This window comes from Miscanthus floridulus, chromosome 12, assembly GCF_019320115.1.
Source record: "Miscanthus floridulus cultivar M001 chromosome 12, ASM1932011v1, whole genome shotgun sequence".
In the NCBI taxonomy this organism is placed as follows: domain Eukaryota; kingdom Viridiplantae; phylum Streptophyta; class Magnoliopsida; order Poales; family Poaceae; genus Miscanthus; species Miscanthus floridulus.
In genome coordinates this window covers 19,035,966-19,059,426 of record NC_089591.1, presented here as the reverse complement: position 1 = coordinate 19,059,426, position 23,461 = coordinate 19,035,966, and the positions used below count along the sequence as shown (strand labels likewise).

The 23,461-nt window shown below is 41.5% G+C and overlaps 1 protein-coding gene across 1 annotated transcript; it reads left to right on the top strand.

The window, feature by feature from the left end:
• The first annotated feature begins 21,452 nt into the window (after window positions 1-21,452).
• LOC136495597 (uncharacterized) lies at window positions 21,453-22,830 on the top strand. Its single transcript, XM_066491487.1, has 6 exons — window positions 21,453-21,527; window positions 21,737-21,832; window positions 21,952-22,051; window positions 22,123-22,160; window positions 22,294-22,413; window positions 22,564-22,830. The coding sequence occupies exons 1-6, from the start codon at window positions 21,453-21,455 to the stop codon at window positions 22,828-22,830; spliced, it is 696 nt and encodes a 231-aa protein (XP_066347584.1).
• Window positions 22,831-23,461: the final 631 nt, after the last annotated feature.

Genomic DNA, 23,461 nt, shown 5'->3' with positions numbered 1-23,461 from the left:
CTTCAAGTTTAGCATTCATTAACATCAAGGTAGCAATAATCCCATAACACATGATCAATGAACATGAATAATCAATATCTTAAACAATTAACATAAATAATCATCTTAACAAGTAAAAGTCATTATCCCTTAATGTAAGTGTTCCAAGGTTGCTCATATCCATGAGCACGGCTAGTATACCAGTTTGTTAACTCTGCGTAGAGGTGTACACTTTCACTGTGAGTCATGTTTCCCAAATGAGTGGGTTAATTACTCCCAAAACACCAGAAACCATATAAAGCCACCCAAGAGCTCATCTAACCGGCTAGGGCCACAGGGTCATCAGATATAGGAACCCCCCTTCCAATAATATAAAAGGTTGCTTCCATAGCTAGGCTCAACAGGACAGAGGCTGTCCTATATCCAACTCGCAGACCTCTAACCAGCTAGAAAAGTGTTTCTCAAGCAACTAGAGCTAGAGCCATATAGCCCTCAGCTGTACGTTAAATCCCAGATAATCAGTGACAAGACAAGTCCTTCTGTTGCTAAAAAGTCATCTTGTTTATGTTTATAGCATATTCATTAATCAAGTTTCAAGATCATGATTGTTGCACTAGCAATGGAACTACCCAATGCAAACCTCCCAGAGTGACAAGGTAATTGAGTATTCAAAATCTAGGAAATCCTACCATAGGTAGCAAGGAAGACACATGCATATGTATTTTAGTGAGCATCATGAATAGGACAACAAGGAAGGTCCCTAGCTATACTTGCCTTGATCAAAGCTCCTAAAGATCCTGCTGGTCTTGCTGGTCGTAGATGAACTCTTGATCACCAACGAAAACCTCACTATCTATACTCGATTAACATCACCAAGCAGCAACATACAATCATCCGAGCAATCATACACGAGGCAAACAAATAGATGTAATTAGAACAGTACACCAATAGAGACGAACAGTTTTGAAAAGTTTATAAAACTATTCTATACGTTGCTATGATCACACAGACGCGAAGATCATGAAAAATGGAGCTAAAACAAGAAAGTTATGATTAAAACAGGTTTTCTTATTAAAGAAATAGATTAAATCTAAACTCGAATTTTAAAGTTCAAAAACATGATGACAAATTATATGAACAGATTTATCTCAAAAAGTCGAATCTAACGCAAGTTGAACGGGTCAATTTGGAGTTAAAATGAAGAAGTTATGAGCAATTAAAGGCAGTGGCAAAACTGTAATTAGATGGAACTTCAATTTGAATCTGTACATTGGAAAATACATTTTCCAGAGATGAAAGCGTAAACCAGGGAATACGCTTTGGATTACGGGTTCAAATCCCAGAGAGTTCAGGGGCTCTTTAGCAAAAAGGCCAACCAAAGGGGTATCAGCCGTCTAAGGCCGTTGGATCAAATCTGGACGGTCCAGATTAGACTGGGAGGGTGAGGGGCGGCGCTACCGGCCGGAGAAGAAGGGGGAGACGGTAGCCGACATGAACGGCGGCGACCGAGCTCGCCGGAGTTGGTGGTTTAGGCGATTCCGGTCACCTCGAAACATGAGATTGGTACCAAATGAAAGCGGAGATCCAAGGGACCTCACCTGGCAAGAAGATGGAGACCGAGGGAACCCGAGGCGAGCGTGTGGCTTCGAACGGCGGCAATGGTGTCCCTGCAAAGGTCATCGACGCGCTATGAGCAACCGGGTGCAAGAAAAAGAGAATGGAGAGGACATGTGGCCTCACAGATGCAACGCGAAGCCCGTCTGCTGGCTTACGACGGCGGTGAAGCGGTGCAGTGGTGGAATCGATGACATGGCGGTGTCTAGGGTTCACGGCGGTGCTGGAGCTCGGGAACGAGGCACTGGTGCTCTGATCCGGTTGCGGGTCATGCGGACGCGGTTGCACTCGTGATTTATAGGAGCACAGGCGTACAGGGCAAGCCAGGGCAACGTAGCGCACACGGACACGACAGCGGTGTTCATCTCGGACACGGGAGAGAGGAGGAAGACACCGCTGATGTGTGGGCCAGCTTCGTCAGTGAGACAGAGAGAGAGGAGGAGGGCTGCTGCCGCTATGGGCTGCCGAGAGCTGGGCCGACCGTCTCAGCCCAAGAAGGAGGAAGGAACTGGGCGGGCCTGCTGGCGCGCTAGGCCAGAGGGAGGGAAATAGGCTGAGTGGGCCAGAAGCCAGGCAGAGAGAGGGTGAGGGTTTTACCTTCTCTTTTTTTTCCAAACTTTTGAATCCATTTTCAAACAGATTTGAATTCCTTTTGAATTTGAACAAAAACCAAATCAACTCCACAAAAAGTATGCACCAACATGAATGCTCAAACATGTATCTAACTTTGAGATTGATTTTATTTTTATAAATTTATTATTTGGCCTATGTTAAATGCTCACATAATTAACAAAAATAAATCATTTCATCTATTTTAAATTCAAACAAATTTTTGGGTGTTACATAAACCCTAATTCTAAGTGTCGATATTCATATTTATTTTATTTTGTTTAAATGTTGGTGGTAAAAATATGAGTTAGGCACCGCCAACAGTAACTCTAATCTTCATGTATTGATGTAATCTTTAACACTTAGCCGATGCAATTCCTTTAGGCGTGTATAAATTCCCTCTATTACTATCGGTTTCCATATCAGCAATTGAGTTCTGAACCAACTGTCCACATCCACCCCTTAGCAAAGTTTAAAATCAACTCTTTTATTATAGCTATTTTAGCCGATCCAAGTTAGCCGATCCTACCTAATCGGTTAATTCTTCAAGGGCAAACTCCTTCTGAGTCTAGTGAGAACTCTAAGCCTTGGTGAATATAATTTTGAATCCACAACTACTGTGCTTCCATCTACCCATGTGTGGCCTCCTCGATCCCTAGTGTGGCGCTTCAAGTTCTATTAATTGGTTTTACTTTCACATGGCTCGAGAAATCTACCATCATCCCATCTTGGCTATAAGTGCAATCCCCGGGTTTAGTTGAAAGAGCACAACTACTTCTGCCATTGCGCTTTGCCTTCGTGCAATTTCCTCTTCTCTATTTGCCTTTAGATCCAAACCACTCCTTGTTCCAAGGCCATGGACCAAGGCAACCGTCCAACCGGTGACGTACTGAAGGAGGAGCTCCCCATGCGCCAGTGCCTTTGTTTCCAAGGGTAAGTTGAATCGCACTCTCATCTTTTGATAATTACCACAACTGGCCATTCTTGAATCTACAGAACTAGCTCCCATGCTAGTGCTCACTACCTAGTGGGTCCTTCCGGTGCTGCCTAGGATGCCCGATCGGGGGCACTGGTGGATTTCTCCTCTGACTCGTACAATGGAGACGACACTCGTCATTATCTCCGTGAGCGGAATGATGTGATGGATTGGTATTCAGAGGCGACCCATGAAAATGGGTGCCTGGAGTTCACCCTGAACACCTCCCAAGCTGGCCTTGCCACCACAGAGGGAGAGAGCAGCGCTGTTTGGGCGCAACTGGTAGAATCCGATGCTAGGGTCATGGGTAAGACCTTCACGAAAACCCTGTATCTTTGATGATTCTATTTTGTCGATCTTTTCTTGATGATTATCTGCTTCTCTTGTTGTAGCCTTAACAGAGCAGTTGGAGGCCCTTCAACTGGCAGTGAACAATGCTATTGTAGCCCTGAATGCCTAGGGTGACCTGCTAGTAAACTACCTCTAGGACATCCCGGTGCTTGCCAGGGAGGTCGCTCTCCACGGCGTCCGCCATGGGGCTGCCATCACCCTAGGCATCGCCTAGGTGCACTCTAGGCATGAGCTTCGGTGGCTGTAGCCTGGCTTCAGATGTAACACCCTAGGTGTTTGGCTTCCACTAATTGCATTTCATTTCATAAACATGTGCATCATCTATCTCATCATGCCTTTGTTACTGAAACATGCATATGCAACATTTTTCAAATTGTGTATGTTTCATACTTGAGTGTTGTGAATAGTAATGGTGTAACATGTGAATGCAACCTGAGTTTCTCATACCTTGAAACATGGCAACATGGTAGTAATACGACAAGTATAAAATAACCATAAGGTCATGAAACATGTGAAACATGGAATTGAAACATATGAATGAATTGCTTGTTTTAATTGCTTTATCACATGTGATCTTTAGAAGTGGTATAACAATTTTGTAAAGTGGTTGATCATGGTCTATTACACCTTAACTACACTTAGGTTACTTGTTGGGACATTGTTCATGTAGATCAAAATTACCAAAATGCCCTCAAGTGAAGGTTTGACTTGAATTGACCCCAGAGTCTCACAGTTTGACTGATTCAAAAGACCAACTTAGAGATCTTGCATGGCTATACACTCTTTACAAAAGTTGTAGCTAATTTATTAAGGAACAAAAGTTGTTTTATGGCCAACTCATGAAAATGTGTGGAACATGGTCAAACATGGCCCACAAGTTAGAATTACATGCTAGTTTCAACAATGAAAAATATTCTAAGTCATGACTGCAATTTCAGTGTGATTGAGCAATCTTTGGCTTGATGTAACTGCTTATCCTTGGCGAATTAGATCATGGTCCTTGAAAAGAAATTGTAGCTGGATGGTAAATCTACATTTTTCATGAACACCATTTTTGCAAAGGATCATTGGTTGAGCCGTGTTGACACGATGAAATGGCGCTGTCAGTCATGGTCATCAAACACTGAATTGCCGTTTTTAGAAAACGTTCAGTAACATTGTGGCCAACCGGTTCAGAGTTCGCTGGCCGCGTGGCGCCACCCGTCGCCGGCCTTCTGCTCGCACAGGCCATGCGCCACGAGCATCCTGGCACTGCTGGCCACATCTTGAGCACTCCGTGCGCCTGCACGACGCACTCGCCCGCTCCAGTTCTCATTTCTTCGCCTCCACCACGCGCTGCAAGCGAGCTCAAGTAGTCTGCCATTGCCAATAGCGCATCGTCATCGTCGTGCGCGTTCACCACCGCGAAAATGGGTTGCTCAGTCCGTCAGTAGCCTCACCGTGGCCTTCGCCACCCCCTCTAGCTACGTCATTAGCTGCAATAGATGGTTCCCCTAGGTCCGCTTGGGTGAGGCGAAAACGTTGGCACCGTTGCCTTCGCCGGAGAAGCCACCGGCAGCGAGTTGCGCCGTCGTCTTCCTCCGCTCCCCTGTTTCTCTCACTGGCGTGCGGGTCCCTTTGTCAGTCGTCGCTGTTGAGGAGGCAGCCAGCCTGGGCCACGCCGAGTGGCTGGGCCGCTTGCGCACGCATCATGGGCCGCCGTTCCTTCGGGCCGGCCCAACAGTGGCTGAGATTTGTTTTCTTATTTTGTTTTGCTTTATTATTTCATAGATTTGTATTGATATTCAAAAATATGTATTGACTAGTATATATATCCAAATGCTATGGTTCCAATTTTGTTGAGTTCCTAGTAATGTCTAGTATTTAATAAAAATATTATATGAGCACATGTTTTAGAAATTTTGGATGAATAAAATAAGACTTTGAAATGTGTTTTTAGATGCATGCAAACTTGTTTGAATTTTATCTTGAGTTTCTGTGGTCCAAAAATTATGAAATTTTGTGGGAAATCTATTATTGCTTAGTAGAAGCTCTGGTTAAAATTTCAGAGCTAGTGCATGTATAGTTTTTGAGTTATAGAATTTCTTTTTATCAATGGATGGATCTTGTGTGAATTTTCATAATTTTTCTATAGATCCAGTATAGGTAAAATTTGGTGAGTAAGGTTCTTATGCTAGAATGATGCTAGGAAAAATGAGAAATCTATTGCTTGACAGTTTTCATTAGGATTTCCTAATTATGCTAAAAATAGGCATGCCACCTGTTATTTTGGATACAGCAAATTCTGCTTGCTCAATGGCTTTGAAATTTTTATGGTAGTCTATGTGAAGCATGAGATAGCTACTGTAATTTTTGTAGATTTTTATGAATAGTTTTACTATATATTGCTTTAATCACCTAATTAACTCAATAAATTTGAAAAGGACATTAAATAATTTATTTAGAAGTTAGCATTATACTTTCTAGTGTTCCTCTGCATTGTGCAACAAGTTGGTAAACTTTGTTTGGTCAAATTAGGCTTTTGCATCATCATTAAATAATTAAGTTAGTAACCCTGTTATTTCTGGACAGATTCTAGGTTTTCTGGAAATCGATTTGGTTAACATAAGAATCATGCTTTGCTGTTTACCATTGATTTGTAGAAAATTTCATAAGCTTTCCAGAATGTCCTCATACAAGTCATTTGGAATTGTAGAACTTTAGTTGTGATTGAATTAAGGGACTACTTGTGTGCATATGAAACTTTAAATGTTGATTTATGTATGCCTTTACTATTTCTAAGTTGTGGTAATGTTCCTAGGTGTTAGGCCTTTAACTGAAGATGAGCATCTTTATCTTAGGTTATGCAAGTTAGGTAAGTTGATCTTGTTCTTTAAGTTAAGTTAGATACATGCTTAAAGTGATTTGAATAGAGCTATTTTACTCGGTAAACAAGTGTCCAGTGATGCTTTCATAAACACTTACTGTGATTCATTCATCATGAGCATCATGTCATTCCTTGTGCATCCATGATATTTATCTCGTGCATCGGCATGCAATAGGTGTACCGGAAGGAGTGACCCTGCTGGAATTTGAGGAACCGAGCGAGCAGCAGCAGCCGACACCGGAGATTCAGGAGGAGCAGCCTTCAGGAGAAGTGCCGGATGAGGTCGCCGTTGAGTGCCCGGATCACCATCCTTGCAACTTTGTGAAAGGCAAGCCCCGGAGCATATTAAGCCTCCTAATTTCTGAAATGCAGTTATAGTATTATTATTACATATATTGTTGCATTAAGTTTAGGTGTTGGATACAAACACTTGCTGCATTGGTTACCCAATCCTTTTCCAGATATTGTTACCCTGAATCCTATGTAGCTTAGGCTCGTGTAGTGCTTAGCCCTGCTTAAACATGGTAGAAGTCAGGTGATTTCCTGTCACCTGCGAGATATAGGAAGATACATGTGGCATGGTTGGCTATATTTGCTATCGTGGAAAAGAACCAGTCTTAATTTGAAATGAAGACCGGACAGAGGCTTGCCGGTTTGCAGTGACTCGGTCTGTGTCGCTTAAGGACTGATTCTTGGAGCCTTTCCTATTCATGTTGAATGCATGCCTCTCTCTTAGTTGGCCGTGTCCGATGACCGACCGCAAAGCCGAGTAGCTCAACTCAGGCCGGGAGTCGATAAGTATAAAGTACGCCTCGGAAGGGAGCCGTAGGCATGAGTCCAAGGGCAGGTGATTTAAAAGTCCTGATCGTCCTGGCAGGAGGGTAATCCCTGAGAGCACTGGCGCTGATCGAACCAGCGAATTTGGTTCCTAAGTTGTACCAAAGGTAACCCACGGCTACCCTTGCTAAGTATGCCAGGGTGAGAGTTAGGAATACCCCCTCAGCTGAGTTGTAATTCGATTCGAGTCACCATCTCTCCCGGTTAGTGAGAACTTGATGGGCTTATCTCCAATGTAGATACACTAAATAACATAATGGTTCAGAATTGATGATATGATGATGACAGCCTTATTATACCTGCTATGGTTAATATTGTTTGCTCCTAATAAGTGAGTGCTCTAGTACAGGTGCTAATCTAGTGGATAGGTAAATAATGATAAGCTTGATGCTAAGTTTAAATTGGTTACTATAATGATAAGCTCTTTTATGCAACTGTGTCAAGCTAGCCCACCTGAAAAGCCTTGCATGATCCTTGGTGTCTTTTTATTCCTGGTTTTTGACGGGTAAGTCTAGCTGAGTACCTTCTTGTACTCAAGGTTTATCTCCCACCTATTGCAGATGACCAGTTCTACTTTGGTTGCTGCAAGTACTACCTTCTCCCAGCTGGGGATGAAGACTAGACCGTTGGGCGCGGTCTCTACTAGTTCTCGTACCTGATAATGCTTTTGTGGGACATGACTTAGACTTGGCAATGTAATTGAAAACTATGATGTTTTGTACTAAACTATGTTGCTTCCGCACACTCAAACTTGGTTTGTAATATTCTATTTAAACTCTGATGGATGTATCTGAATGCTTATTATGAAATGTTGTAACAGATGATGTGTTGTGTTGAATCACTACGATCATGGTTTGTATGTCGAGAGTTGGTTGAAATCCTTCGTGATTTCCGGACTACCGGGATTATGGGAGCTTAAGTACAGGAATTTGATCGCTTCGGTGATTGTTTTTGTACTTACGTTCTTATGATTTGGTCGGTTCTGTTACATCAGAAATGGAGAAGACCCCAATGATTACCAGGAGTTGGCGGTGGACTTCGAGGGAGCCACTAACGCCGTGGCAAACATGACCCCGGCCGAAGGAGTCATGAACAATGTCTTCTGCGGTCCTTAGTTTGTAACTAGGGTTATGTTATGAATAAACAAAAAATTATATCTACGTTTGCATCTGTGTTTATTTCTGTTTGAATCTGCATGAATGCCTTCTTGAGATTGATCTTGTGATGTCACTGACGCTCCTTCAACTTAATCTCCATGCGACTTGTTTTTTTTATTTTTGTGCTATAGGCGATGCATTCCGCATCAGCTTCTGCCCTCCTTTGGCTAAATTAGAATCATTCTTTTTTTTCTAAAGGCGATACTCTCTTAGTACCAGCTATCAAATATGGCGATGATCCAAACTGGTCACTCTTAGACATTGTTGGTATTTATGAACTTATCACTTGTTTAGTAGCCACCAATTATAAACTTATATCTCCTAACATTACTTTACTAGGTTGTCATTGATGAGGACATGAAACCTATGCATACGACCATGTTTGGCACATGGTATGGAGGGGTAGGAGGCCATCAAGGGTGTCCAAGTCAAGAAGGAGGCTGGAGGCTAATTCGGTTCGAGTCCCCGAGGTGGATGCCCAAAGCAACTCAAGTTTGAGCTTGTCTCAGAGTCCAGGAGCAGCACGTACTAAAAATGACGCCCAGTACGCATACGGTGTCCATTTTGGGCATTCTTTATATGGATGGAAAGATAATTTCATGGAGCTTTCAATGGAACTGGTCCCACCTTAAAATTCGATCGAAGTCAATGGGAATCGTCGAAACAAATGGACATCCAGAATCTGTCAGGGTGCTGCTCCACCGTCTTTTGGGCCGTTGGCCCATGTATTGTGTTGGAGCCCGTAGGGGTGCGTCCAGGGGGGGTCTCCATGACCTAACCCTCATATATTCAGTAGCCATCGCCACATTAGGGTGGGGTTTTGTTTAGTTCTAGTTTTCCTTCGAGAAACTGAGATTGATTCGTTGTAACTATGGCGACTAGTCCTTTTACAGTGATCCAGGGCCCCTGTTCTTGTTCTCCTCGCCTGTGACAATTAGTCCATTCGAATTGAGAGCTTGAACCCCATATTAATCTTTGCTTCATCCATATTTGCAATTTCAGATTGCGTGTTTACCGTTCTCTTGCTTGTGTTCTTCGATTCGCTTGCAGGGAAATCCTTCTCGGCGTGGTCAATCAAGTTGTGCTTGGTTGATAACCAACAGAGCAGTGGTGTAGTGGTAGCAGGGTTCGAATCGTGTCTGATTTGAAGCCGGATCATCAACGTTGAGTCTCCACCAATTGAATTTATCACTACCTTTCGGAAGATCGAGCCAGAGCTACATCAAGTGGTATCAAGATTCCAGGTTACCCGTGAGGTATACTATCATGTTTTCCCTTTAGAGTCATTTCGTGTCATCACCTATAGTCCACAAAAGGCCCAAAAATATTTACACTTTCCGCTGTCCTATCGCCTTTTAGCCTTTGCAATTTTTGTTTTAGATTCGCTTTGTTGAGTTTGTGTCCGTAGTCGAGTCTTGTTGCTGATTTAGTGTGTTTGTGGTCGTAGTTTCAACCGCCCATCACTGTTTGTTGTTTCCGCCGCTATCCCATCCACCATTACCCAAACAACAACTTGAGCCACCATGTTACTTGACTTGCCCCGCTAGCCGCCTTGTGTGAACTCTCCCGCGCAAACACTAGATAGGTTGCAAGCCACATTGTGTCGCATTTGCATCGCAGCCCTTCTTGATTCATCTAGCGAATACCTATTGCTTGCTGAGAAGCTTTGCTCAGCCATGATCAGCATTGGAAGGATAAGGAAGCTTAGCCCTAGCCGCCACCGCCTTACCAGCCGCGTTGTGCCTTTAGGAACCCCTGATTCGGGCAACCTTCCTTAAAACAGGCATAACTTTGCTCTCGGAACTCCGATTGAGGTGAATTTTTTTTTCAAATTTTCAAAACAAAAAATTACACATACGATTCAACGCAACTCGTTTTTGTGATTCTCATAATTAAAAAAAAATCAGGACGTGGGAGTTTTCAAGCTCCTAAGTTATTGCACGGGTTTCAGCAAACGTGCCTATTTTTCTATAGACCACATCCCACCTCTGTTTAAGGTGAAAATTTTTGTGGTTCCATCTTGTGTGATCCCTATTTGGAGAAAAATACAACAAAAATATTTGAGAAAAATAAAAAAGTGGATTCCTACTAGCCCTGGAGGGAAAATTAGGGAAAAGAATAAAAACCATTGCATTGGGTGCTCTTTGCTTGTTCTTTGAGTTTTATCCATCGTCTTTCATTCCAACTTGTTGTGCTACATCTAGGGACACGTCTTAGCCAACAATTGTGACTTGTACTTTGGATACTTATTGAACTTTGCTAATTTGCTTCGGCTATTGCTATTGCTTGCTACCATATTGTGTCTACCCAAAGCTCCACATATACTTCTGTCAGTATAGGTTCACCTTGCAACTGTTACACCCAAGCTTGACAACAGATTGTACCGCCATGTTGGCTTTGGTAAGAACACTTGCAAGATGGTGGTAAGCCATTTGAGATATTGCTTTCCACTTTCACCACCACCCAGTAGTTGCTAGTTGATAGGGATAATACTTTTGTGTTGTCTTTTGCTGTCTTCTAATAATGATAGGTTGTTCGTATCCACCGACTTATGATGGTATAGGTGCTGATGAGTACATGGAGTGGAAAATTGTCATAGACAACATATTTTTTACTCGCTTTATGTGTCCAAGGAGGAAGGTAAAAAATGCAGCTAGTGTTTTATGACATTCTACTTTATCTTGGTGGGAGTCTTTAGATCCTTCTGATAAACCTCAAACTTGGAATGATATGAAACTCCTTATGCAAGAAACCTTTGTTAATCCACCTCCTATTTTGACTTCATATGCTGAGGTGCACCATTTAGAGGAAGAGTCTGTTGTTATTCCTCTTGCTATGGCTAACCTTTTGTAGGATAGTGTACATAAGAGAGAGGATGACATGGAAGAAAATGAGGAGCTCACAACCTCATATGCAAATTCAGAACCATCACTTCACAATGCACCTATTGTAACATCCTGGCCCAGGGCTTAACATGATTAATAGGATACTCATACCAATAAGTTGCAACTTCTTTTCCGGAAGCCCATCTGTAAATAACTCCGAGGTTAAGCGTGCTTGCCCTGGAGCGATAGGTGACCGACCGGGAAGTCCTTCCCAGGTGCGCACGAGTGAGGACAAAGTGCGCAGAAAAGACCTGTGTTGGTCTGTGAGGGCAGTCTATATCCTAGAGAAGCTGCCAGATGTAAGCGGGCCCGGCCTCGGAGAGGCGGGACGTTACAGAATGGTATTAGAGCCGACTCTCGTGGTTTCACAGGCGCGTGTGTCATAGTTGCGTAGGCATGGTGCGCATGGCTAGTGTGGATCCGGCGTGGTCACATAGCATGTCACATGCGCTGGCTCTGGACATATGGACGTGGCCAAGAGAGGACGCTCCTGGCTTGGGATTGATTGACAAGGACGTCGATCTCTTAAGGGGGTGAGGATGTAACATCCCGGCCCAGGGCTTAACATGATTAATAGGATACTCATACCAATAAGTTGCAACTTTTTTTCCGGAAGCCCATCTACAAATAACTCCGAGGTTAAGCGTGCTTGGCCTGGAGCGATGGGTGACCGACCAGGAAGTCCTTCCCGGGTGCGCACGAGTGAGGACAAAGTGCGCAGAAAAGACCTGTGTTGGTCTGTGAGGGCAGTCTATATCCTAGAGAAGCTGCCAGATGTAAGTAGGCCTGGCCTCGGAGAGGCGGGACATTACACCTATTACTCCTGCTGAGAACACAGGTAACGCCCATGGTGCTACACTCACGGAAGGTGAGAATTGTTTTAATGTACTAAAATTTTCCACAAACCATGCTATCATAGAGCAATTGTTAGTGGAACCCTCTCTTGATTTATCTTTGTCCCATGATAATTTGTTTGAAGTTCCTTGTGATAAAGATGAATTGGTTGATGATGCTTCAGTTTTACATGTTTTGGAACCAGTCACTTGTGCTGAAAATAAACATGTTATTCCTATTGCTACTAAAACTGATGAGTTCAAACTATTGTCTTCTTTACATACTTTGGGTTACATTCAATTTGATGTTTTGTGTAACCTAGATTGTTTGGAGGAGAGCCTTTTTAAATATGCCGATTTGCCTTGGTTTTCTAAACACACATATCATGTTATTGGCAAATATAACAACAAAGGACAATATATGATACATCGAGTATACGTTCGTAGTAATATGAATTCTTCTTTTGTTGTACAAGATTATGATCATTTAGAGGGCAGCCATAATAATATAAACATTTTCTCATGTTCCACAAAGAATCAAGTTCACTTCCAAGAAGGGGACCATTGTTGGTTGCTACCTATGTCTGCTAGACCATCTATTCCTTCATTGTCTTTGGTTAGTTCTAATATTTTGCAGGATAGTGTTGACATACATCATGTGCATTCGGATCATGGAGTCTACATGCTTGCTGAAATTTTTATGTGAGATGACACGCTAGAAACTTGGAAACATGGTCACGTTCCTTCTCACAATTATTTTAGTTCCCTTTGTCTTTGCAACCCCGTTCTCCTTTGTGTTGTGCAGGATTAGTTTCAAGCACAATCGACGTCGAGGACGACTTTTCGTCAAGAAGGGGAGGATGATGAGGACATAACACCCATGCATACGACCATGTTTGGCACATGGTATGGAGGGGTAGGAGGCAAGCAAGGGTGTCCAAGCCAAGAAGAAGGCCCGAGGCTAATTCGGTTTGAGTCCCTGAGGTGGAGGCCCAAAGCAACTCAAGTTCAAGCCCGTCTCGGAGTCCAAGAGCAGCACATACTAAAAATGACACCCAGGTTGCATACAGTGTCCGTTTTGGGCATTCTTTATATGGATGGAAAGATAATTTTATGGAGCTTCCAATGGCACTAGTCCCACCTTAAAATTTGATCGGAGTCCACAGGAATCGTCGAAACAATTGGACATCCAGAATCTGTCCGGGTGCTGCTCCACTGTCTTTTGGGCCATTGGCCCGTGTATCGTGTTGGAACCCATAGGGGCGCATCCTGGGGGGTCTCCATGACCTAACCCTCATATATTCAGTAGCCGTCACCACATTAGGGTGGGGTTTTGTTTAGTTCTAGTTTTCCTTCGAGAAACTGAGATTGATTCGTTGTAACTATGGCGACAAGTCCTTTTACAGTGATCTAGGGCCCCTTTTCTTGTTCTCCTCGCCTATGACGATTTGTCCGTTTGAATCAAGCGCTTAAACTACATATTAATCTTTGCTTCATCCATATTTGCAATTTCAGATTGTGTGTTTACCGTTCTCTTGCTTGTGCTCTTCGATTCGCTTGTAGGGAAAGCCTTCTCGGTGAGGTCAATCAATTTGTGCTTGGTTGATAACCAATGAAGCAGTGGTGTAGCAGTTGCAAGGTTCGAATCGTGTCTGATTTGAAGCTAGATCATCAACGTTGAGTCTCCACCAATCAAATTTATCACTACCTTTCAGAAGATCGGGCCAGAGCTACATTAGTCATCCCTAGTAATGAAGCCAGAGATGCTTGTTGGTACTACATAGCATTACTGCTAGAATAATACTAAGTAGTTCTTTGTTAATTTATATGACTAGGAAGAGTATATAAATATATAAATGAAAAGGATCTGCAAGTGCACAGATAATTATACTATTGTAGCACTTCACCTGGGAGTATTTTAGGTATCGTTATTTCTATTTTTACCACATGGAAGGTCTAACATGGACATGTATTCATAACTTATACTATTGATGGAGAAGTAAACCATAACTAATATTCTACTCATAACAGGGGTAAGTCATAGGATAAGATATATATATGATAAATATTAATCATCAATAATGATAAATCACCCAGAGTACTCCTTTCTATGGCATTAGCATGGTCAGGTAGAATATTAGAGGAATAATTCCTAAGTCATTCTTAATTACATGTCAAAGCATACATTGATTAGTGCAATTATACCTAGTAGTCATGGCTAAGGTTATCTTTATATCTACACATAAGAGATATTACTAAGGAAGATTAAGAACAGAGCTTGTTGTTCCTTCGTAACCGGACCCTACTTGCACCTATATTCGGGGAGTGGACTACAAATGACTCAACAATAGTGTCACATCCGCGATCTACCACATGACCCAAAATATAGGGTGTATCCATAGGTAAACAACATATAAGCACCACGCTTACACAATGTCGACCACCCACCCCATGTACTTTATAGTGAGCGCTATACGAACTTATGCATAAACATAATGATAAACTAGCTATACTAAGTATATAATCAAAGTAGACATTGAACATTATAACAAAGAACATGAATAAGATGAATACTAATATTGTCATAACAATTGTAACTAGCATATAAAAATAATGGAGGTATAAAAGATCGGGAATCCAAACCATGCTCTTGACAAAGATCGGGAATCCAAGCGAAGCCTGCTTGCCTCCCTCTAGACCTAGCCTAATTAGCTGTGCCCTAGAATATGGTGGAGCTTCTGAGGATGATTAGGGTTTCTATCTTCTCAAATGACTTATGCAATATGCCTTAGGGGGTGGTAGGGGCTAGTATATATAGGCCAGAATGTCCAACGTAAGCCTTTGGATCAAATCGACTTAAAGGATGGTGTAGATGCAACCTAAGAGGCAGTGGAGAACTGACATAACAACGGGGGGCTGACAAGTAGGCTCCAAGGGCCGGCTGACCTACAGGTGGGGCTGGCCGGCCCCACCTAGCAGCGTCTTGCCCTCCACTTTGGTGTGGAGTCCTCTTGAGTCTTCTAGAACCTTTTGATGTTTGTTTTGTTGCGGATAAGTGCAATTTAATCTGACATCTTGGTCCACCATGATGGTTTTCTGGATAAACCCTACAGAAAACATATATTCACAAAACTTGTGGAATTTGTTAGTTTAAACCCCTAGACCTTCGTTGGTGATTATATTTATGCCCTTATGTATGTTATATTGATAGTTTATAATGGTTCTTAACTACCATCAACAAACTCGGCCAAGCTTAAACTTTGCTAGTCCCTTAGCAAAGCTAAACTTAGTAAATGGATTAGGAGTTGCATCGATGCTTTCACTCATCAAGAGTACACATGCTTCAAATAAGAATTCTCCTCCAGATTGAAATAAACCGATCTGACTTTCAAACTTACCCATATTACCTTCAACCATAGGGCTTCAAAGCCTTCACTTGGGTCTTGAGCAATTAAAAGACAGAATGATCAAGTCAAGCACTATGTCTCAAGTTCTTTGCTCAACCATTATTCCAGAGTTTTTTTATAGATTTTTAAAATAAAACTCAGAGCTTCCTTTGTATGACACTCTCAAGTCTCTCAATATATGTGGTATTTGTGGATCCTCACCAAGGCAAAAGTGATGTTATGCCTTTCTCTTCCTACAACTAAGGCTTGTGTGGAGCTCATAGGAGTGGAAAAAGGCATGAAAGAGCATACTTGCAATACATATATTGTAAAGTAAAACCTCGAAACCAAGGAGAGTTGAGTCATACAATCAAATCAAGATGTGCATGTGTGTGGATATATGGTGGATATATTTGGTGGCTAACCTAATTCTACTATGCTCCTTGAAAACATATCTCTCTTTTGAAACTTGAAAACATCTTTTCAAAAAAAACATGGGCTATCTTATTCATCTTTTGTTCTTTTTTCTGGGCGGGCATCTAAGTACCCATTGTTTTAAATATCTCAGACACTTGTCCATTTTTCTCATCTTTCTTTTTTTATGAATAACTTTTGCATAGCCACATGCTTCTTTTCTGCAATAGAACTTTTGAGAGATAGGAACAAGAACTTTGGAGCATTTATTTGGTGCATATCCTATCAAGAATATTTTTGGTGTTTACTTTTAGTGTAGGAGTAAAATATTTTTAGGTGAATCTAGATGGAATGGCATGTTGTTCCACCTACCCCTAGTGTAGGAGTAGTGCATATTTGGGTGGTGTGTACATGATCTTGATTTTAAGAGCGTGACAAACCTCTCATAAGGGTCAAAAAAGCTTGACTAAACTCAATGCAATGCAAGCAGCATATAGGAGTGGAAATTTTCCTAATCTAAATATCATATACGGCTCTGGTAGGAATTCAAGCTTTGCCATACAGGAGCTCCTCATGTAGGATTTTTATGTTTTTCAAAAGATAAATCTCTAGAACTGTAGTGTCACTTGGAATAAGATAAACAGCAGCTCATACCTTCTCATATCATATCCATCAATTACCTAGACTTAGATCAAGCATATGCTACCCATGAGTTTCAAGTTCAAAGTAAATTCTTATATCAAAACAATCGTATCCAAAACTCAGGAGAATTCGAGGCTAAAAACTAGGTACTTGAAAGGAATTACGATAAAGCAACTATTCATCATTTCCATTTCAAGAGATTATTCTAAGAGTCCTTTTATTTAGCTCTTAAAAATCAAACTTAAAGAAAACTTAACACACCTTTTATTTTGTTTCCAAAATTTAAGATCACACGTTAATATATAACTAGATAAGTGTCGGCACAAAAATTCATCTTGTGCCGGGCACACGAGCAAGCCCGAAGGGTCTGCTCGATGGAGCTGGAGATTCACCTAGCTTCAACGCAGGGATGATCGATCCTGCGCACTCCTCCCAAGATGTGCCAGTCAATTTGACCCTGCAATTGATAAGGAGAGAAAGTTTATTAGTGATTTAAAGCAGAACATGCTAGTGTTGCTAGATAGTTCCAAATGTGCGGCTCTGAGAGCCGATGTGGAAGGAGATCGACTAAATAGCCGATTCCAGCACACTCATAAGAATAAATTAGTTAAAGCTCATGGAATTATGGAAGAGAAAATCGATTATCATTCATGATGAATATCGTTATTTGGACAAATAATAGTCAATGGCAATAGGATGTCAACACTAATCGGTTTATGCTAAGCCAATGACTACAAGCAACCGAATCCCTTTTTATATAAAAGAAATAGCTCATCATCATTTAACCATTTAATAGAGATAAATCTAATGAACATATTAGATCTCATCTATCGCTATAACCAGTGCGGCATGAGGCAGAATCATGCAAGCCGTAGAAACAACAATAGATTTGAGGACCCTAACTTATTACTAATATTAGTGGGGCATGAGGCAGAATAATGCAGGCCATAACACAATAATAAGATCATGGGGCTAACATGTCTTTGAATCTACCCTTACTTCAACGGTCTCGTGGTGTGAACTATATATGTGAAAACACTCGATATCGGCTAAAACAACCGATTTAGGCATAGCGCACAATTAAGGTCATGCCCTATCAGGAACAGATCTACCAAATAATGGTCTCCGCTCCATGGTGTTAATAGTAGGGTGTGAGGCAGAATCACACAGGCCATGATAACGGGCCATGGCATGGTTTTCATTAGCCAATAGATCTATTCAAAACCAGGCATGCCTTAACCGCACACTATGCACGATCAAGATTGACATAAAATAGCCGATAAAACATAACTCATCATTTAAAGTGCAGATTAGATCAGTTTAGATTAATAAACAATGGGTTAAACAGGATATAAGGCCAATCTAGATGAATCCCAATCGAGCAAAGTGATATTGCTGTAATTAAAAAAATAATGAAAGCAATAAGCAATATCGGTAACTTAATGAATTTATCCGAAGGACGCCACCCTTTGATAGAGCCGATAACTTGACCTTAATCTAGTTCGAGCAGTGGAGGTCGACCGAATCGATGCAGCCGTACTTGAACTAAACAAGAGTCGATAACTAGCTTATACTAGAGTCGCAGTGGAGGTCGACTAGATCGATGCAGTCGTACGAACAGAAGTATAAGCCATGACAGTACTTATAGACAAGCTAGAGGTTGGCTGGACTGATGCAGCCCTGCTCATTGAAGAACTCGCCGAGATCTACTCTACTGCTACTCCTAAGGGGTGGTTGGAGCCAAAAAAGTAAGTAACTTGTATTTGATTGATTGGTTCCCTTACAATAGCCTGGGTCCAATATTTATACCTAGAGCCTAAACATGAATCCTACTCGAGCATGACTCATTACAATCTTCGGTATATAAGAAAACATTCATATCTTAGGATAACTTGGACCCTAATCTTTCCCTTTTTGTAGAGTCTGATATGTAGTTTCCTAGCGCCAACCGTAGCTCATCATCGTTATCTACTGACATCATTCAAAGAGATTCGATTCCAATGTCTCCTCTAAATCAGCTGATATCAATCTTCATGCAATCGAGTCCTTGATCCACACAATTTTGAAAGCTTCAAATTCCCGTGTTCTTCTCTCCAAATTTTGGTGTAAACAATAAGATAAAATTTTATTTTTCTTTTAGTTTGTTATGCATCTTTTTATTTCTTTAGCAAATATGGAGCAAACTAAAAAATAGTAAAACCAAAAGGGAAAGAAATAATTAGCTAGATACATGGGGATGCTCCTCCCCCAAGCTGGATGTTGTCGTGGTCTTTCTTAGCGTGAGTCTACCAGCAGAAGTCTTTCTCATCTGTCTAGAAGTTGTATTCCTCATGCAGCGAGTGTAGCGATAGTTCAGAAAAATGTACTTCGGATGGATGGCTTTACTCTTGATCATCCTGCAAAATACTCCAACAAGAACACCAAAACTCGTGGCACATATTAGGATAAGGGGTTAGCGGTCAGCCATTCAGAGATTTGTTGTCCTTAGGGGTTTAGACAGATTTTCTAATTGGCAAAGTTCTAGTAGGATGTATATTTAATATTTTTTTGGATTTTTTTATTTATGTAATGCAGAAAGAAAATATGCATGCATGATATATATTATTATTACTATTTTTATGCCACCATAGTGAATACTCCCTTGGTATATTACACACCGAGAAATTTTTTCACATGGGGCTTAGGCTTTATGATGCAACGATGTAATACAGTCATGAAACATTTTATCTTTCTTTTCTAAATGCAATGCTAATGTAGAAAAATAAGTATGCTAAAGTTAAAAGTAATTCATACAATACTAAAATATAAATATGGATAACTACCGATGTTACCACATGGCCAAGGTTCAGATTTTTGGTGTAAACACATGCCCCCCAATTTTGGGATAAAAATGATTTTATTCCAAAATTCCTATTTATCTATTTACCACACCACAACCGTTTACTCCGAGGTATATGCGCGACTCCTAACTTCCCAGGCCGAGTCTTATATAATGTCCCAATAGTATATTTTCTGACTCACTCGGCCTGTTTGCTTTCCCCTTCTTTCTCGAGCAAATCTTAACAGCCGACGCCACCATCGCCAAAGCCTCAACCCTAGCAAATCTTCCGCCCCATCAAGCTTTTATTCAAGCGGTCTTCCTTAGGTTCAAATCTGTCTTGGAGGTAATGGCGACCAGTGACCATATCCCCGAGGTATGCTTTCAAGTTCTCATTCTCAAAGTGTCGGTCGCTACACTGTATTTCCTTTGTCCTCAAATTTATTTTATTCGATTTCTAGGAAATGAGGAACAAAATCTTGATTCCATCAACTGTTGCTTCCAATGGTTATTTTCTTAGGTCTATGGGTGATCTTAATCCATCTGATTTCATCCATCAAGAAACCAACCAAATCCCCTTCAAACAATCTGTAGTGGATTTGTCCTCTTGGAATACCAAAACTCCCTTTAGAAATTGGCCCAAAATGCCTAAGGGATGGAGAAATTGGTTCCATAGGGTGTCTGAGAAAAAGGGTGGAGATTGGGAGCTTTATGATTTGAATCAATGCTTGACACTCTCATTGTCCAAGATGGAGAGGAATGATTCACTCCTGATTTTTGCATCCTATTTTTGGTCTAATGCCCTGAATGCCTTTGTATTTGGTCAGGGTCCAATGACCATCACTCTGGCCGATGTTTACATGTTGACTAGCCTTAGAATTACTGGATCAATGCAGCCTTATGAGTACTTGAGTGCTAGATCCAAGAAATTAGCCAAGATATCAGACTACACAGGATGGGCCAGTTACATTCTGAACCATATTGGAGACGAATCAAACGTCAGTGAAAGGGAATATGTAGCCTTTCTGAACATGGGGCTTGAGATATTCATCTTCTGTGGGTCATCTTGTGGTCCAACTTACAATCATAAACTCATGGCCGAGCATCTAGTAGTAGGCAAGGATATCCCTCTTGGAAAGTATCTGCTAGGGGCCACTTATCATCTGATGTACCAGGTAGCTACCCAATTACTAAAGAATGAACCAGTGCATAGTATTAGTGGCCCCTGGTAGTTGATATAACTTTGGCTTAACCTATACATGCACAAGATTATAAGGCTTGATCTTAGAAACCTGAGTTTTCCTTCCTCCAACTTTGATGAGGAATATAGAGGTGAAGAAGGAAGAACCCGTTAGTGTACAAGCTATGGTGAGGCTGCATCGGCCATAACAATCGATATTGACATTGGCCATCTCTTCAAAAGGTTTTATAGAGGGTTTGATGTAGACATCCTAACTTGGCTGCCATACGGTGAGGATGAAAATAATGAGCTAATCTTTCCATTCAAATTTCGATTTGAATCAGGCTGTTCGGATGAGACGGCGGCTACAATCTTCAATTCCTTTATCAATCCTTGCGTCCTTTTAGCCGAATTTCATCATCATCGTGGCAAAATGGCTATAGGTTCCTTCCTTCCAGGCAACCTTCAACCTATGAATTTTACAACCCCTCTTTTGTAGCTCGTTAGTTTGGTCTTAGTCTATTGACTCCTCAACTTTTCTTCAAGGATATACTGAGGCCAAGAGAGGATATTAGTGAAGTACTAGAAGTCTCTAGAGTTTTCCAACTAGGATCAGATCTTCCTTCCCTTTGCTTGCATGACTAGATCAGAGTTAGCTTCTCTTCCACTCTCTTTGACTCCTGGTGGCAAGAATGGCACTCTCATCTTTTCTGTGGGTTGGTTCACCCTTTGTGTATAGCTCTAGATGGGGAATTTGCTTCTAACAGAGAGGTAACTTGCCATTTCTTTTCAATAAAACTACTCAACGAATTCCTCTGCCAACTGTTCTAATCAACCTTTTTAGGACGCTAAATTCAATCCTCAAGGCTGGATAGGAAGGGGCACCCTATAGATTATCAGCCACCATGCCTAGTCTCAAGAATAGGATCGGCCACACCTTCATTGAAGAAATTGATGAAAACTCATGCTGCCCCACGATTGTGACTTATCAATCTTCAAAACACAAGGCGGTCCAAGGGACGACCCAGAAAGCCATTACTAGAAAGAGACTCCATAGGACAAGACCATCAGCCACTTAGGTAAACAATTCATATTCTTCTCGAACTGATATTCAACTTCTAATCCTGTTCCTTCACAGTTATCGAGCATTGTGTCCTAATCTGCTCTGGGTGCGGAGCTGCTATCTCAGGTGTTTGGTTTAGCACCAACTGAACCTTCATCAGATGATCCTCAAGACGAGCCGATTTTGGTTGAAATAACCAATGCTTCTATGACAATAGAAAATGTGAGTTTTATCCTTGATGCTCGTCAGAGTATTTTCTTTAACTTCTTGATTTACTCAGTCCTTCACCTGACTCCTTACCATGCTAGATACTTTTTGGAAAAACACCTATGCGAGAGTAGGAGCCTGACAGTCCACTTAATGATCCTATCAGTGTTGAGAGTGATTCTGTTATCATTGACACCCAGATTGTTGATTTTTCGGTTCGGCATACAACTGATGGTAAGGAAGTTACATGTGCCTTTTATCCTTTTGCAATAATCATGAACTAAAAATTTTCCTTGATATTGCAGACACCAATGCTGAAAGCTCAGAGCTGATTCAACCTGATGTTACTAGTGCATCATTGGCTCCTCCTCCTCTTTAGATAGAGGCTACTACAGAGAAGGTACTGTAGTCCTTTTCACCATCTATTCTACTATGAACTGATTCAAACCTCTTAACCAATATTTTCTTATATATAGGCACTCAACCTTCCAGCCCTGAGCTACTCTTTCAATCTTGAGGAGTATCTTGATGAAGATGAAATCAGCTCGTCAGCTACCTCCTCTAAGGAAGCTCTGTCAGAAGAGACCAGAAATCAGGTAAGAGACATATTGTCAATGTTTGAGAAGAATATAGCCGATTTGGTCTAAGACACTGCTTCAATGCGGAGAGTCTTCTTGGCTATCAAGGGTAATCCATCCCCAGTCCTCTCCAAAGTGTTGTCACCTTTATCCATTTTTGAAGATTAGACCCTAAAGGTGAAAAAGGCTCAAAGGAATTTGTCTGACCGTGAAACTTTATTGGCCAAGGGGAATTTCAACAGGCACGAGGCCAAAGAGCTGACAAAGCTGATTGATCATTTGAAGAACTCCACCATCAGCATCAACTCAGAGTTGTCTCAACTGGAAGTCAAGCGTGCAGAACTCGAGAGGGAGCTAGAAAATGTGAAGTCTACCATTGATCGTCATAAGTGCTTCCTGGCTCAAGTACTTGATGCCATCAAACAAAAGAAATAGGAACTGCTAGCCAAAGTCAGAGAAGGTAGAGCCATCTAGAGTAGCCTCGAGAACATTCTAGGATCAACCGAAGAAGATAAGCAACATATCACAGAAGTTGATGCTATCTAGCTAGAAGTGTTGAAAGCAATCTAGGATGTTCTAGACTTGTAATTCATGCATCAACATATTACTCACGTAGAATCAATGACAATCCTACTTTCTGTTGCCTCACTATACTCCATGTTTTGGCTAGAGAGTCGATTTGAATATAGACGATTCCAGACTCCTGATCTTAATCCAATTAGGTCTGAAAACACAACCTTTATTAATAAGAGAACCCCTCGATCTTCTATCCTTAGTCACCTAGTGCTGTATTCTCATCGGTATTAGTGAGGTGGCACTTCATCTTCTATTAATTGTGGTTGCCCTTTGCACTTCCCAAGGCATCCACCTCTTTGCTCTGTGGCTTCAAATACCAGATAAAGGCTCTAGCCTCGAACACATCTGCACTTGCAACTACTCCTATTCCTTTGCACTTCTCTGCCCTCACAAAACTCTATAGCGGCCTTCCTCCCTTTCTGTAGATCCGGTCAACTTTATGGCCAGCGAGGACAACCGCGGCAAGCGTGTGGTGAAGGAGGTCCTAGAG